Source organism: Rhinichthys klamathensis, unplaced genomic scaffold (assembly GCF_029890125.1).
Source record: "Rhinichthys klamathensis goyatoka isolate OS25496 unplaced genomic scaffold, OSU_Roscu_1.1 h1tg000309l_1, whole genome shotgun sequence".
NCBI lineage: Eukaryota > Metazoa > Chordata > Actinopteri > Cypriniformes > Leuciscidae > Rhinichthys > Rhinichthys klamathensis.
This window is the reverse complement of record NW_026606827.1, coordinates 1,883,593-1,902,056: the sequence shown is the minus strand read 5'-3', so window position 1 is coordinate 1,902,056 and position 18,464 is coordinate 1,883,593. Positions and strand designations below refer to the sequence as shown.

Here is an 18,464-nt window from a genome sequence, read left to right as displayed (position 1 = left end):
CGACCGGTACTCTGTCGGCAGGTCAAACCGAACCACCAAATTGCACTTTGGAATATCAACACCTTCTTCCACAATGCTGGTTGCAATGAGCAAGTTGGTTTCATGGGCTCTGAACTTCCTCAGGACCTCCTCTTGTTTTCTGAACTCCACCTCCATTTGTTTGTTGCGAGGCTGGTTCTTGCCGATGCTGTGACCTGTGATGAAGTTGCTACTAATGTACGCCAGCTCTGGGTCCTGCTTCCCTGCTTCCTTAATAAGTCTGTTTAAAACAACCGCTGTATATCGCCTTTCCACAAAGATGATTCCACAGAGGATGTTGGTGAAAGGCGAGGGAAAATTTGCTTCGGGCTTCTCCTTTGCCTCCGCCTCTTCATCCTCGTCTTCGTCCTCAGAATCGCTCCAAGAAACGTAATTGTCCTGATTGCGATTGTTGTACCACTCCACACTCTCAAACTGCTGCCGTTCAAAAGGTTTGTACTCGTGGAGAATCTCCAGAAGTCTGATGACTTTGGGAGTGACAAACTTCATGTCTAGGGAAGCTGGAGAGAAATGCTCCTCACATAAGGCGTGGATTTTTCTCAGAATGGTGTCCGTGAACAACAGGAACTTGCGGTTCAGGTCTTCCTGTTCATGTTTGATATATTTCTGAAGCTCCCGGACCATGATTCCCGCAGCTTTATCTGCGCACCAAGGGCCCAGCACAGTCAACACAGCACGACAGTCATTCAGCACCTGTTTGGAGATGAAGGTGGGGTCTCTATCTTCTCGATGAGTGAATAAGTTGCAGTCATTAAGAAAATGAAGGGCTTCATCCAACTCGCTCAAAAGCCTCTTAGAGAGCCCACTCTGATCCTGGTACAGCCCACAGTCCAGCACCACCTCACGAGGCTGGGACGCATACCTATCCAGCACCACAAGATCGGTGGCAGTCTCTGCATTGCTCTGCAAAATCTTCTCCAGGTTCTGAATCTTCTCCTCCAGATCACAAGGGTCACATTTGCCATTTAAAATGGAAGCAGTCAGACCCAAAATGCGAGGACAGCCTGGGCAACCCTCACAAATCTTCATTATTTCCTGATAAGGATGGTTCGTGATTGCAAGGTGGCATTCGTCAAAAACCAGCAGGTTGATTTTTGATAGTGGCAAGACTCCATTCTTTAACACATGCAGGAAGATGTGGCACGTCATCACCAGCACCTGATTCCCCATAATCTACCACCATCTGTAACAATCAACCTTTTATCTTAGGCTGTGTTACTAAAACGCAAAGGGATTCTTCTGAAAGATTGACCAAATTAGTAATACCCAACTATAACCCCTCCTTGGTTTACCAGCATAATACAAACACAAAAATCAAACAGGCATCAAACACATCAACCAGATATGCTCACAGTATCGTGCTTTATATTTTCACACATTAAATGACTCACCCAAACCCGCAATAGATCAATGTCCTTTCTGTTAGTCCCGAAATTCACCTAGACGTCCAAACTAAACGACAGTTCTTTTGTCCTTTCCCATGACGATCGCGAGAGAGTATATAATCCAAAGGCCGATGCCGGTAAATGTTCCCATGACGTAGCAACGAAGATTAATCCACAGAAAAAAAAGAGTCTCAACAAACTCCGATGAATGAAATCCAGCCAGCTGTCTGGGAAAGTTCATTTGACGCGTCCTCAATATGGTAACGCGCTCGACTCCTCACCCACTACAAACAATGTTTAGATTCATATTCAGTTCATTTTCCAGTCGGACCTTCCTTTTCATTTACTATCCAAAAGAAAACAGTTTATTATCATGAGTCGCATGATGCACTCTATACGGGCGCCATTTCCGGTCGCATACCCCTTTCCCTCTCCTTCAGACCGCCCCTATATAGAAATTTGGGAGCGCGGTAATCGAAGGTAACAGGCGTATCAGCCGCCCAGTATCATTATACAAAACACCCATACAATTACACTCAGTGGAAATAAACAGGATAAATACATATACATAAGTACATATACCTCCAATATTATATGAAACCCATAGACCTATATGTAATCAATTAAATACTTAAACTCTTGAATTAGTCTAAGTAATGATATCTTAACTAATGTGGCAGTGTCACAACTGTACATCTCCTCAATCGCAAAGCTCTGCAGAGGGTTGTGCGAACTGCCAGCCATATTGTAGGAGGTGAGCTTCCCTCCCTCCAGGAGATCTACACCAGGCGGTGTATGAGGAAAGCCCGGAAGATTGTCAATGACTGTGGCCACCCGTCCCATAGACTGTTCTCTCTGTTACCATCAGGCAGACGTTTTCGCAGCATTCGATCCCGTACTAGCCGACTGAGAGACAGCTTCTTTCCACAGGCTATCAGGTTAATGAACAGCCAGAACTGATACATCTTACACACGTCGTTTATCCCCTGCATACATTGTCATACATGCACTTTACTTTACTCAATACCTCCCTTCAACACTGGACTTCACAGCAGCACACACTGCACTTATTGCAGCAGCACTACACAGCATACAGTGCACTGAATTGATTAATACAATAATCCATATCACCGAGATACCAATCATGCGCATCATACTGCACTGTGTATATCTGTATTTGGTAATTCTAACTTATTGTAAAGTATGTTTTTCTGTGACTATTTATATTAAGCTATACTGCATATTGTACATTGCCATCTGCATATCGCTCATATATGTTAATTGTAATTGTATATTGTCTTATGTTAATTGTATTCTGCGCTGTCTGGAGCACGCTCTTAAGAATTCCACTCGCTACGGCACATGTGTTGTTAGTGATGTGACAGTAAATGGATTCAGATTCAGATTCAAACACAACAATAATCCCTCACACAAGCTTAGCAAACAAGTAAAACATAACTCTTATCACAGGGAGAAAAACCCTTTAACCACACAGCTGAGGGCATCACCAATCCCCAACAAAGAAAAATAAATGTTATTGGCCTTTGATGCATAAGTAGTCAAGGTTTTTGCATAGCCAAGAGCACTTTTAAAACACAAAGGTAGGAGATAAAAAATTTATAGAGCTACATCATTAAAATGCCTCCACTGTGAATCAAGAAAGTTCATCTCGATGCCCCTGGTATTGCAGGGCAGTTTGAATAATCTTTTTGTCTAATGGCTTGGAAAATTCACATAAAATCTTAATCCAGCAAGTGATAAAAAAAATTACAGTGATTTATAATCTGTTGGAATTTGATAGACTTCTTTCTTGAAATATAGCAATGATAAAGTTGCGTTTCAAAGTAACAAGTGTAAGGTCTGTGTATGTTTGGATTGTTTGTCTGCTGTGATGATGAAATGCCTTATATTTTGAGTTGCAATGTTTTGAAAGCTATATATACAGTCTATGTTGAAGACTTTGTGAGAATACATCCATAATTTACTCAGGTGTGTCTTTTGAATTGAGGGCTATAAAACTCTTTAGACACAAAATGTCTCAAACATTTCATAATAAAAGCCGTAGTGTATATGTCATGCTCTAAATACTTCATCTTCAGAATACATTTACACTTTAGAATGCAGTAACACTGACCCCACAGCTTTCATAAAGATTACATACCATAATTTGATTGTTCAGCACAGGAGAATTGTTTCTAAGTTTCTAAGTTGTTTTAAATGTTTTCATGCTCTCCTCCATCAGCACTATCCATTATCACCACACAAATAATAATCTATCTACTCGACAGCAACAGAATCAAGTTTGGGCCGGGGGCAGGACTCCTCCTTGTGGAGCTAAGCTGATGGAAAGTGAGTATCTAGAGTAGACAGTGGATATTTTAGGTTTTGGTTCAGTCTACTGCATAGCTGAAAACACAAGTGGCAATTCCCATTTACTGTAAGTGGTGAGGCAGAACCAGGTTACCTTTTATAATTAGGCAGTTTTTTTTTCAAAACTTTTGAACTAGCTTAGCATGAAAGTTAAAGTTTTTGTTATTGCAGTTAAATGCAGTTTAATTGCCAAATTATAATCATATTGCATAAATTGCAGTTTAAGCCATGCAGTAATAGCAACATTTTTCTTTTATTCATCTTTAATATGCCAAGTCCAGACTTCATAAAAAAAAAAATGATTATTTTTTATTAAACTTAATTTCAATCTAAAAAAAAAACCTATGTGTTATATTATATTTGTGTAAGAACCTATGGTACTTTATGAATCTACATATTAACATTAGCAAGAGATCAAATATTTTTATTATAATCGAATGCTTATATATACATACACACACAGGGAAAACCGTACATTGTACCATTTTTGGAAGCAAAAGGAACAAACAATCTTAGAATTTAGAGTGTAAAGCCATAAAGTGACATTCCCAGAATTGACTGTGTGACACTTCATATTGTTTATTTTCTTCATATTGCATCATAGGATCATATACTCCTGGATATTAGTTCATTTAGAGTCGGAGTGACTGTCAGGCACGTCCAAAAGTGAGTTTAATTGAGTAACTTGTCGATCCGTGCTGACTCGAGCCGCAAACTGTTTCAAACGGTTCAGTCCGATTTGGTTCAAAAGAACGACTCAAAAGAATGACTTGTTCGCGGACTGGACATTACTATTTACCTCAGCTTGTGTAAAAGCAACTTCTTGTGATGAACTTTGATTAATCGTGTGGTTTTCTATTTACACTCTGTGTTATTATTGTCGATGTGAGTATGTTCTAAGTACAAAACAGATAGTAGTATGGTCTTGCCAATTCAGTAGAAATCAGCTAAAAACCAGAGAGGCCAAAGTTCTGTAGTGCAGCTTTAAAATAACAAAGAATAATTTGAACATCCCAACAGCAGGCCTTCTTTGCACCTGTCAGTGTCACCCTGAGCGATGTTGATCATGCAGTCACATAGATGGCACCTGTCCATGACTGACGCTCATCAAGAGATGAAACAAAATAAGACACGGTGTCTCAGACAGCTAAACCTTGACTCAAAACTAATGCATTTCTGGGAAGCTATTGATCTGAGCCGCCGGATGCTCTAAGAGTGCCCTGCTTGCCTTTTATACTGTGACAAAAGACGTGCACCTGCACGATTGAGCGCCCCATTGAGCACTTGAAACATTTACCCCGGGCCCCCGTTACGCGCCATATCACTCAGAGTCTTCACCTCTTCCCCTTACTTTTCATGATTTTGTACCAAACCCCCCCCCCTCCCCCACCACCCAAAAAACCTCTGTTGAAACGGATCAAAGGGCCTTTGATGCCTCTGCCACATTCAATTCCTCCAATGTGCTTAAACTTGTGTCTTTTTAAAATGAATTACAGGCATATTACACATGCGCTTACCAAACAATTTAAGGGAAAGTACTTCTGAATAGAAGAACAAATGCTTTTTGCACATTTTTGTGACAGCATGGCTTACCAAAGGCCCAGTGTTCATGACTACAGCACAATGAACTAACTGTGAGTTATGTGTCACTTTCCTATTGTCCCTAACTAAAGTTTTCTGCTTTTTACTTCACTTAACAATAGTCCTGCTCCCACCGAAGCCCTTTGTGAAGGATGTTGAACATGAGTGGCATAGCTTGATTTCCTTTTTCATTTGTTGAACGGTAACAAAGAAAAAGCATTATGTGGAACTTCCTAATGCTCTCCCAAATGGCTGTGGCAAAATGGCGTTTTTTGCTCTGCTGAGCGCTAATCCTACAGTAAGATAAGGCCTATTACAACAAGTGCTGCTGGCCCAGTTGTGTTTGAACTCCCAAGACTTTGCCAAAGATTTATGAGAGTGGGCTTAGGAATATCGCCCTCTCTGACTGGAGCCAGACAAAAGACTTTTTTTTTTAAAAGTTCAAATTGCTAATTAATATGCTATTTCTGCCAAGGAGTCAAACATTCAGAGAACATTGTGAGTGGATGATTAGACTATGAACAAACACAATAACCTACTAAGTCTTATACATTTGAATTATATGTATGGATTATGTATAACTGTCCTTGTACTTTGCAATCGAGTTAATGATAAATCTGTGGACAGCTGTTTAACATGCCAATATAAACAAAACGCACATTAAAAATCTTCCTATTATCCTATAGACCAGGATTTCTTAAACTGGGGCTCATTGCAACTCCCGGCAATATGATAGAGCACAACAGGGACCGCTTTGTGGATTGTGGTTGTGGATACAAATGTTGTGGATCCAAATGCAGTATTTATTGAACAGGGTAATCCAAAGTAGAGGCAGGGTCAAACACAGGCAGGCAGTCCATACAAACAAACACGGGCAAAAGAGTAATCCACGGTACAGGCAAGAAATCCAAAAACCAAGAGACATGAAACTAGGGAAAATGCTAGGAATTACAGTGTGACACTAAACAAGACTTCGCAGGGAATGAATGAGTGTACATACATGGTTTAAATAGGCTGAGACTGACAAGGTAATGAGACACAGGTGGATGCAATCAGGGATGATGAGGCCGGGCAGTGAGTTATGGGAAATGTAGTTCATGAGGGAATGACAATAGTCTGATGCGGAGTGCCCTCTGGTGGCTCTCAAGGGCACTCCAGCTGGTGATCGTTACAGCTTATGTGTTTTACTGGCCTTATAGTTTCGGAAGAAATTTTTTTTTTTACAGGTAAATGTCTATTCTTCAACAAAGTGATCTTGAACCAAACCAAACGAACCCCCAAGATAAATCAAAACAGCACAATGTTTGATTCAAAGCAAACAAGTATTTGCAAAACTGATTTAGTTAACAAATAATGGATGCCGTATCATATGATCAAATCAATAACAATGATATGGTCCAAAAACAGTTTAGGGTTATGAAAGGGGTCCTTGATTTTAAAAAAGGGAGTTTGTGAAACCCATTTCAAATATATGCTAAATATATATTGTAAACAGCGCAGCTATTTCAATTGAAAATATTTTTTAATTGTTTAAATCTTCAAAATACAAAATATATTACAAAATGTACCACAAAGTGCAATAAAACATTTACAATCTTAAAATATAAAAATATAAATAAATATTGAAAGCTAAATAATAATGTCACTCTTATTAATTAAAAAGCCTTCATTGTCACATACATATTTTGCATGTAGTAATCATGAGACTACGGCTTTTTAAACAATAAGAGTGCCATGGGGTTTTGTTTTTTTGCATTTTGTTTTTAGACTATATTGAACCCTTGATCATCGAAAACCTTCTATTTATACTCCATTAAGGAAGCACTCTCTACTGTTGGACATTAAGGATATATATAAATAAATATAGATATATAAAATAATATAAAAGATGGACAAAAAATATGAGGATATATAGACCTTATGTAGCCCCGCCCCCTTCAGCGCTGCGCTCATTGGGTGCTTCTCAATATCCCTCCTCGTCTCCTCGCTCCTCCGTCCTCCATCCTATGACCCGGAAACCGATCGAGCTCAGCCATCTTGAAGGACATCTCAATTCTCTAATTGCACCGCGAGGAGGCGAGGATCGAGGAGTGAGGAGGCTTCCAGAGGAGCAATGAGCGAGGATACACAGGTGTACCCTTTGCGGAAGAGTTTTATCGACTAAACATGAATTCTCCTCCCCCATCACATCTGTCACAATCATTTGAATTTATACTTTACTTTTGTAGTTTACATAAACCACACAACTCACATATTTCAACAAGGTATCTTGCTTTATTATTATTTATTATTAATTTCTTAAATAAACAAACTTTAACAACATAAGGGCAGATCCTTTGAGCGCTGCTGATGACGCAGTGAAGTGACGCTCGAGTGATCAAGTATTCCAATGTATAAAAAAAACTTTCATTCAATTCCTCCATCCTCATTTTTTTTCCTTGCACCCTTCCCTCGCGTCCTACAGGGGGTGGAGCTGAGACGCGAGGAAAGGAAGCGAGGAAAGGAAACGAGGATGCACAAATAAGAAATGAGAAGCACCCATTGTGTCCTGTCTTCCAGCCTGTATTTCCGCAAGCATGCTGATTTATGAATGAACCGCTCATCTTAAAGTCTTCCCAGTCTACTGACATTTGTTATGACATCTGCTTCAAACATCACAATGCTCATGATCTCTTTCGTTGACTCTAAGTAAATCCACTTTTTTTTTATTACTCTTTTACAGCAATCCCATAGAAATATACAGAGCTATCGCAAAAATGGAAGTTCAAACAACACAATTCTAAAGATGGCTGCATGCTTCTTTCTCTGACACAAAAGTAACTAAAACTTATCAAAAATATGCAAATGTTTATTAGCAAGGTGTTTTTTTGCATTTTGAAATATAAAGATATTTTTTTTTACAAATATGAAAAATATATTTTTTGTCATATTGGTGTCACAAGATGAAGATGATGAAGACAAAGGTAGACAGGATCCAATACGAAATGATTTTAATTTACAATAAACACAGGAACAGACAGGTTCAACAGTGCGTGTGTGAAACGGGTTGACACACACAACACGCAAACATCGACCGTGAGGTCCGTGAACAGGGAGGAACTAAATGCTGGTGACGAACTAAATGACCAGCTGTGATGAATGAATGTCCATGTTTACTGATTAGTGACAGGGAAATCAAACGCAGGAACACATGTGATGAATTAAAACAAACTAAAAGTCCATGAAAGCAGAAACATGAACAAAACAGTGATTGTGACAATGGGTTAGTAGGACTGTGCATTTTTATTATGTTTGTTTCTGCCCTAGATGGAAGACTCTAATAATCAATTACTGTGTGTGAGGAATTCATGCATCACATCTTGGTTGAAAAGGAGAAAAGGCAAAATCATGGTTTCTCCACCACCATTCTGCATCACCTCTCCCCTCCAGAAGGAAGGCACAGAAACATCCATTAGTGAGATTGTTTTTCCTGCAACACCCGCAATACACTGAGTAACAAGTTGCTCCTAGACTGAAGACCCGTAGGGCCCTTGCTGCACACATCAACTCAGAAATTGGATTTCTTCCTTTTCACTATTTCTTGTGTTTTGTATAGTTGTTCCCTTGTCTTTTTTCTTTTGTTCTCAGCATTCTGCTTCAGTTTCAAAGAGACATTATGTCATTCATTTGGTAACGCTGTCACAAAAATTGAAGACATGATGGTGCTGCTTTCTCTCCAGATGACAGCATCTTGCAGGTGTTCATTTTAAGCGAAAACGTTCAGCATATTAACCAAAGCATTTTTTAAATCACTTCTACCTATCTATGTATTTGCAAAGTCCTTGGAGCATGTAATTAAACTAAAACCAGCGACGAACCTGCAACAATGGGACACAATAATTGTGATATGGTTTGAATGATGCATTATGAATATGTATCAAATTTTGCAGCAAGCAATTATGCAAAACAGAGGTCCTACAACACAAGCAGCTCTCACACAGGTGGCCATTCCATATTGCGGGTGACCCACCATGCCAGATCTCCGACAAGACTTCTCTTCATAGGTTAAGTCTCACAAGGACCCTCTCATAATGGTGTAATTTACCCATTAATGACACATGTTGTCCCTCGCCACTGACTGCGCACTGTCATTAATGAGGCCATTTGCATTTGGTGGCAGTCTGCCAGTCGAGGCTCTCCGCCATGTTTGCTGAATGGGTCCTTTCAAACCGCATACTGAAATGCATGGTGGACTCTTGCATGTAGGAAAGTACTGCACGTACACGGCAGATGTTCTCCACCGTGAAATGAATTATGATAGTGGATGTGTTTTTAAATGAAAAACTCACAATAAAGCATCTGTACTGGTTGTTTGGAGAGAGTCCGCTATGTAGTGATCGATTCTGAAGTGCGGAACCATCTTGACAAGGCTGCATTTTTGCTGAATTGTGCAGATAAGCATTTATCCTTTTGTTATTGTTACGTAAACGAAAGTGAATTCAGCCACTTTAAGCGAGAGAGTGTCGGCACTTACAGATGGCAGGTATTTAAAGAGGCACTCTCCTTTCGCAGCTCATTTACTTTGCAGTTTAATTTTCAGAGAGCTGGAAATGCACTAAGACATTCAAATGAAGGTACCTCTAAGATGAGGAGAATAAAACATAAACACGCTTTCACAGGCAATTAGCTCTGTCACAATTTTAGCATAATCGTATTACGAATGAAATCTTCCGAGATGTCATTTTGTGACATTTCGCACAAAAGACGAAGGCTACTGCAATTTCCCCTCATCAAATCACCCAAACGTCCCTTGAAATCTGTTCATTAATCAGTGTCTCTCTCTAACATACTGCATTAACATTTGTTTGGCATACTATTATGCATACTATGGGTAATTTTAAGTCTTTCCATTGAAATTTTTGTGGGTTCTTTTAGTAAATTCTGGATGGAGGCTTTTGTGAGTTAAATTATTAATTTAAAGAAAGAATTTATGCGTGAATGACATTTACCACAGAACAAAAATAAGCTACTTGGTGGGTCTGTTTTAGAAGCTTGTTCCCAGCAAACAGAACATTCCCCCAACGATAGCATTTCATAACCAAAACCAATATATATATATATATATATATATATATATATATATATATATATTAGGGCTGGGAAAAAATTAATCGTGATTAATCGCATCCAAAATAAAAGTTTTGTTTACATAATATATGTGTGTGTAGTGTGTGTAATTATTTTGTATATATAAATACACACACATGCATGTATATATTTAAGAAATATTTGCATGTATATACTGTATATATATTTATACATCATTTATATTATATATAAATATACATATTTTTTATATTAATAACACATTTTTCTTAAATATATACATGCATGTGTGTGTATTTATAGATACAAAATAATTATACACACTACACACACATATTTTATGTAAACAAAACTTTTATTTTGGATGCGATTAATCACAAATATTTTTTTCCCAGCCCTAATATATATATAAAAAGAGAACAACATTTGTTGGCTTGGAGCATAAATTAGCTTACAAAGTTCTTTAAGTTTATTATTTTTTTATAATAATAAAGTTTGAAGTGACTTATATTAATGATACTGCTAAATGACATTGAGCATAAAGGAACATATTTCTGGTTTGTGATAATGAACTCAAGTCTTATGTATCCCATAGCCCCATCAATAAGACAAAAAAAGTTCAAATAACAAAAGAAAAAGCTATCTTCCATTTTTTTTTCCAATTTCATTACTTTTTATGAGATAAGGGTGTGATGTGCAAACTCTAGGAGGATTCTTACACTCCTTTATTACAAGAACCACGTCGTTAGTCTGAGAAATCTGTTCTTGAGAGTTGTTTCTTATAAGTCGTCACATGAGAACTATGGGAAACATGAAAGTATAAATCTGGTGTGGAATACATTACAGAAACTGTTCAATATAAATCTCAGTTGGATACACACACACACACACACACACACACACACACTCATATCTAAGATCACACACATGCTTTGAATGAGTCTACTGGCTAATAAATCAGCGGTTGCTGATGCAAACTTTTAGAATTAGTCTCCTCAGTTAAGTCTTGCTTATATTATCCTTTTTATCTCCCGTGCTTTTCTCACTGTGGTAAAAGTAGGTTATGTTTTTACTGCTCACTGCAAAAGCATGAACTATTAAGCCACTGATGGGGCCAGTGAAAAAAGCCAAATCTGAAAATCAGTCTCAATTCATTGCAATCCAATACCATACAATTTTCTGAGATTTACTTCGTAGAATGACAATTAACAGAGGCTGCTAATGAGAAAATAAATGGCAAATTTCTATCAGTGTAGGTATATTTATCGACAAGACCTCAGAGAAGACAAGCTACCATAGCAACACGAGCATTCAGACTGCACAAGATATTAGTATTCACATGCAGTAGGCTGAGGAAGCATGTGCATTTAGGTCCAGATAAAAGTTTGTTTGGAGTGTGGATACAAACTGAAGGCCATGCTTTGAAATATCTCTACTGTGAAGCAGTAACTCGGATTTTCTGTGTAGCACACAATCCTGTTTGAAAGAACTAAAAAAAAAGCCTACATTCAAATTACTTTTTTTATAGTGTTACTTTATTTAGCATTATTTACAGTGGGGAGAACAAGTATTTGATACACTGCCGATTTTGCAGGTTTTCCCACTTACAAAGCATGTAGAAGTCTTTGTCATACCTATGACAATTTTTATTATAGGTACTCTTCAACTGTGAGTGACGGAATCTAAAACAAAAATCCAGAAAATCACATTGTATGATTTTGAAGTAATTCATTTGCATTTTATTGCATGACATAAGTATTTGATCACCTACCAACCAGTAAGAATTCCGGCTCTCACAGACATGTTAGTTTCTCTTTAAGAAGCCCTCCTGTTCTCCACTCATTACCTGTATTAACTGCACCTGTTTGAAACCGTTACCTGTATAAAAGACACCTATCCACACACTCAATCAAACAGACTCCAACCTCTCCGCAATGGCCAAGACCAGAGAGCTGTGTAAGGACATCAGATAAAATTGTAGACCTGCACAATGCTGGGATGGGCTACAGGACAATAGGCAAGCAGCTTGGTGAGAAGGCAACAACAGTTGGCGCAATCATTAGAAAATGGAAGAAGTTCAAGATGACGGTCAATCTCCCTCGGTCTGGGGCTCCATGCAAGATCTCACCTCGTGGGGCATCAATGATCATGAGGAAGGTGATCAATGGTCAATAACCTGAAGAGAACTGGGACCACAGTCTCAAAGAAAACCATTAGTAAAACACTACGCCATCAAGGATTAAAATCCTGCAGCGCACGCAAGGTCCCCCTGCTCAAGCCAGCGTATGTCCAGGCCCGTCTGAAGATTGCCAATGACCATCTGGATGATCCAGAGGAGGAATGGGAGAGTCATGTGGTCTGAGACAAAAATAGAGCTTTTTGGTCTAAACTCCACTCGCCGTGTTTGGAGGAAGAAGGAGGATGAGTACAACTCCAAGAACACCATCCCAACCGTGAAGCATGGAGGTGGAAACATCATTCTTTGGGGATGCTTTTCTGCAAAGGGGACAGGACGACTGCACGGTATTGAGGGGAGGATGGATGGGACATTGTATCGCGAGATCTTGGCCAACAACCTCCTTCCCTCAGTGAGAGCATTGAAGATGGGTCGTGGCTGGGTCTTCCAGTATGACAACGACCCGAAACACACAGCCAGGGCAACTAAGCAGTGGCTCCGTAAGGAGCATCTCAAGGTCCTGGAGTGGCCTAGCCAGTCTCCAGACCTGAACCCAATAGAAAATCTTTGGAGGGAGCTGAAAGTCCGTATTGCCCAGCGACAGCCCTGAAACCTGAAGGATCTGGAGAAGGTCTGTATGGAGGTGTGGGCTAAAATCCCTGCAGTGTGTGCAAACCTGGTCAAGAACTACAGGAAACGTATGATCTCTGTAATTGCAAACAAAGGTTTCTGTACCAAATATTAAGGTCTGCTTTTCTGATGTGTCAAATACTTATGTCATGCAATAAAATGCAAAAAAAGTACTTAAAAATCATACAATGTGATTTTCTGGATTTTTGTTTTAGATTCGGTCACTCACAGTTGAAGAGTACCTATGATAAAAATTACAGACTTCTACACGCTTTGTAAGTGGGAAAACCTGCAAAATCGGCAATGTATCAAATACTTGTTCTCCCCACTGTATATACTAAAACATTATTAACATTTTAAATGTTTTGTTTGGAAGTAATTGTGTTATGCTGAGTTATATTTGTATGCTTTAATTTTTATTTGATTTTTAGTTTTAGTAATTTTTGTACTTCAATTTAAAATTTCATTTAGTTGCCAAGGCAAGATTTAAAAAAAATGGTCTTAGTTTTTCATCTTATATTTTATTTTATATTATTTCAGCTTTATTTTATTTACCGAAAACTTAGTTAACAATTTCAACACCAATTTCATGGAACATTCATCAACATTAGATCAAAACGTTCATTTAAAAAAAAGAAAACCGAACTTTAAAATTGTACTGTATCTCAACATGTTTGTCACTCAACCAATGCAGCTCACATAAAATGTTATGAAAATAACAACAAATGATCAGAAATCAGTCTATGGCATGCAAAAAGGCATTCTTTCTTTGTGCTTTATTTTATTTGAAGAGGTAGAGACAGTAAACAGAACTGACCTAAGCTGTTTTCTGAAGACAGAATAATAAAAATAAAGATTATTGCTGTTATTACCAATCAATCATGCAGAGATACTACTGTAGATATTCACTGAGAGCTGAGAGAGATCAGCCCAGAGAACAGTTTTATGTGGTCTCTCTTTTAAGCCTTTCAATATTCAAAAATCGACTTTTTCTCAGATGATTTACCTTAAATGTATTTTTGTTGAACTAAAATAAGTATTAACCACTGATGACATACAGTACAGTAAGAATATAGTGCTATAATATAGCAAAGCTCAGATAATTTGGTCTTGGAGTAATTTGATGAGAAATATTTGATGACTCAAATCAGCATGAGCTCATGAGATCTCAATTCTAAGCACATATTGAAGCATTTTTGAGATCGAGTCTGATTTTTCCTGAATTCTAGATACTTGTGAGATTACTATTGAGAGCGTCGCTTTATCAGGAAAATAATCTGTGAAGGAGACCAATGCATTTAATGCCATTGCTCTCTTAAAGAAATAACGGAGATATTAGAAAGATTTGAGGATGATTTTTTTCCGCCCCATGGAGATAGACTCAGTCAAGATAAGATACTGTCAGAAAGGATCAGATGCAATAGTCATCAAGAATGTTTTTCGATATTAATTGACATGATTTGATATTCAATTGATCATGATTGAAAAGTGCGTGGGTCAACAATGGTGTGTGATTATCCACACGCTGCCTGAAGCAGTGCTGGAATTCAGTGCAGGTGACAGTGTGTGATCCTCTCTGACAGCTGTCCTGTGTCACAGGGAGATGCAGGATCAAATCTGACTGTGACTGATGTGGCTGAAATGGACACAGAGACGTCAGCGGAAGGTGGCTGAAAATTGGCTGCTAGAGACTCTACTCTACACAGCTCAGCTGGTGAAGAAAGTGCATCTGCTGCTGTGACTTCTGGTAAATGGATGTGAAGGTCTTCCTTTTTTTGCACTTGGAAAATGATAGTGCCCAGAATGTTTTGATCATGTCAACAACTGGGCCATTTATTTCATAGGAGGGCGGTGGAGTCCAAAGCACATATTCGACTGTGTTCAAGCTGTCACCACTGCTTCCTGAACAAGTTGAGCAACCTATTTCCAGAACAGACTCATTCTCAGATATCTTTCTAAACAGGTACGTGTCATGAGAAAGCTTCACCCAAGCCTTGCTAAAAAAATAATCATTTGTTAAATGTACTGTAGAACACTGTAAAAAATGATCGTGAGTTTAACGGTAAAAGACTGTAAAAATGCTACAGTGCAAAACTGTTAATTGGTTAACAGAAAGTTTCCTTATACGGTAAATAAATGTGATAGATCTAACGGTACATTTAATGTAATTTTACTGTAAAATAGCGTTAAATTTACAGCTTTTGAAAGTGAAAAGAACAACTCATTGTATAATTTACAGTGAAAAACCGTAAATTGACATTTCCACAATTCCCTCCATGACACTTCACATTTGATTTATTTTTGTTGAAATAACAATGTTTCTTTTCTAATCAGTTATGCACATTATGGTTTTATGTTACATTTAATGTTGTTAAATGAATGTTTATTGCATTTTTAAAGTGTCATGTGTGTTACCATGATGGTGTTTAATGTTTGTGCGAATAACACTGTGCAGTCAATATAATAGTATTAACTTTCTTGTGGAAGATTGCTTGTGATGAGCTTTGATTTATCATGTGACTCTCATCACTGCTGTGATAATTGTTGGTTGTCAGTGTATTACAATGGTACAAAACAGATATTAATACTTCAATAGGTTGGTAAATTATCATTATATCAGATAATGAATTACGGTTTATTACTGTAAATTTTAAGTTAAGTCTGTAAAACCAAAAACATTGATACCGTATTTTTGACGGTAAAGTTCTGGTAACCACAGCTGCCAGTTTTTTTCCGTAAAAACAACGGGATTTTTTTTACAGTGAAGGTATTATAATAGCATGAGTTTTACAACATAAAATACCTTCAATACCGAAAAGTACTTGAATGCAAAATTAGTGATGCAACCATCTCGCAACTTAGAAACATGGCTTTACTGATTTATTGTTTACTATTTGAAGTGCAGTGCTACTGCCCAAAATTGTCGCTTTGTTTAGTGATCTACAGACTAAATAAATTGATCTGTGCTAGTCTGTTCTAAATCAACAAACAATAAAACTAAAAAAAGAAACAATAATAATAACAACACAACAATAAAATCCACAAACAAAAGTCTAAATTAGGGATCTTCAACAGGAATTCAGAGATAGAATGACTTTTCGATCTCATAAACTTGTTTTGCTATAAATATTTATTTAAAAGAAATACAATATTAAGTTAATTCCAACCAAAGCTTAAGTTAAAAAAAATCGCTAAATGTTAAAATGCTTTAAGGTAAAAAAATTTAATGTAGAAGTACAGTATATTACTCTTGCACATCAATGATAATTATTTTAATGGCTTTGAAATGCAAGCACCATAAAGTATGCAAATATATTTATATGGTTCCATGCACATGTTATTATAGGCGAGACTTTAAATGGAACACTCAATTTTACATATGCAGCTCACCTCTCTCCGTTTCTGGTCTAAATACTTATGTACACTGAGACCTTACGTCACGATTCTGAAACAGAAATGCTGACATTTCTGAGCAGAAGCGAGTTTAAATAATCTAACATAAATTAAACAGAAAAACATATTGCTGATTCAGGCAACCTACACATACTGGATTTAGAAAAAAAAACAACAACCATGAGAAGCTAAAACTGCAAAATCCAGCCTAAAGCTCAGTGATAAATATGCAAGATCTCATGAACATTAAAGTTTGAGTGAGAAAACAGAACCTGAAGTGTGTAAAAATTCTGGCTCACCTTAAATTCCTGGCAACCCATGAAAAAAAAAGACGGGTTCTTGATCTCTTGTATGATCTCTCCTGTGAGGTGAAAGCAGCCAGGCCTCTTTTTGAACTGATATGAAAGTGTGTCTATCTCTGGCCATCTTTCATCCTGTTCTCTACAATCTCATGGCTGAGAGTCCCCTTATGAAACATTGTCAATAACATGTGAAATCTTTCAACCTTGAGTTTTTTGGTTTAAAAATACACACATTTAGGGGCCAATTCACATTTGCATTTGACATTTCACTGAAAAAAAACTGCACTATTATTTTCAAAATAGATTGTGCCTTATTCTCAAAAGTGGTGCAAATATTAAATGAAATAAGCAATTATTTCTTAGCGAATTCCCTCTTTAAAGAGTGTTATATGTTGGTCAAGAGACCTACTTTGCTGATTTTTACCAAAAAATGACGGAAAAATGTACCAAAAAATTTTTAACGAACAATGACGTTTTTGATGACGCGATCAAATTGCAATCACCGTGAGAGGCGTGAACACTTTATGAATGCAGCACACATGTCGTCAGTGTGGAAACATTTTAAATTTTCCGAGACAACATGTTAAAAAACCTACTGTGTACCTGAAAAAAGTTGTATACTTTATTTCAGAATGTTTGTAAACAATAGGCACCAAGATACTTCCGGGTGGCGGAACGCGAGCGGCTTCTACTGACTAACTGAAGAGATCCAGCCGGCTACTGTAACAGTTACATAGTTAAACCCACTAGGTCTCATTCATGAAACATTCGTAAATATACGAGTAAATATGCAAGTGATTTGCGCGTAAAGAGACCTTCCCGAAAACTCTTCTCCTGATTCACAAATACTTCGTAAACGTCAGATGTGATAGTGAAATGTGTGTGTGTGTTAATGAATTCCAATCAGTCGTAAATGGGATGCGCGTGCACGCTCGTTCTCAATTACCATAAATCCCGCCCATTAAATCCGACTGACAACTATATATGGGCATCATATGACATGAATGCGAAAAAAAAAAATCTCAGATGCAGAAATTAAAGTTTTATTATCAGAAGTTCATTCAAAACGCCACATTTTATTTTCAAGCGTACATAGTGGTGTATCGGGTCCTAAAAAAAAAGGAAGCTTGGCAGCATATTACAGATGCAGTTAATGGAGTTTCATCTGTTAATCGAACATTCCCAGAAGTGAGAAGAAAATGGTTCGACATTAAGCTTGAGAGCAAAAAACGAATTAGTTCACTTCGGAAAAATAGTATTCAAACTGGAGAAGGACCACCATCGCAGATGCTATTACTGGCTCTCATAATAAGAAAAAACGTATGTAATTACTATATCTAATATTTTTTCAAAATGCTGTGCAAATATGTACCCGATTAAGGTGAATTAAAATGCAGCCTTATTAATGAGCAAAACGTTCGGGTGTTAAGCGCACTATTGGCTGGGAGCAGGTGGCTGGGAGCAGGTGTAGATTTCTTGTGTACCAACTAACATTCGGAAAAT

General features: G+C 37.7%; 1 protein-coding gene across 1 annotated transcript; it reads right to left on the bottom strand.

The window, feature by feature from the left end:
- Nucleotides 1-3: 3 nt before the first annotated feature.
- On the bottom strand, nucleotides 4-1,211 carry LOC130104405 (endoribonuclease Dicer-like; the record flags this gene model as incomplete). The annotated part of the gene is made up of 1 exon (XM_056270932.1): nucleotides 4-1,211. A coding segment is annotated over exon 1 (1,206 nt), but the record flags the coding sequence as incomplete, so codon positions are not given.
- Nucleotides 1,212-18,464: the final 17,253 nt, after the last annotated feature.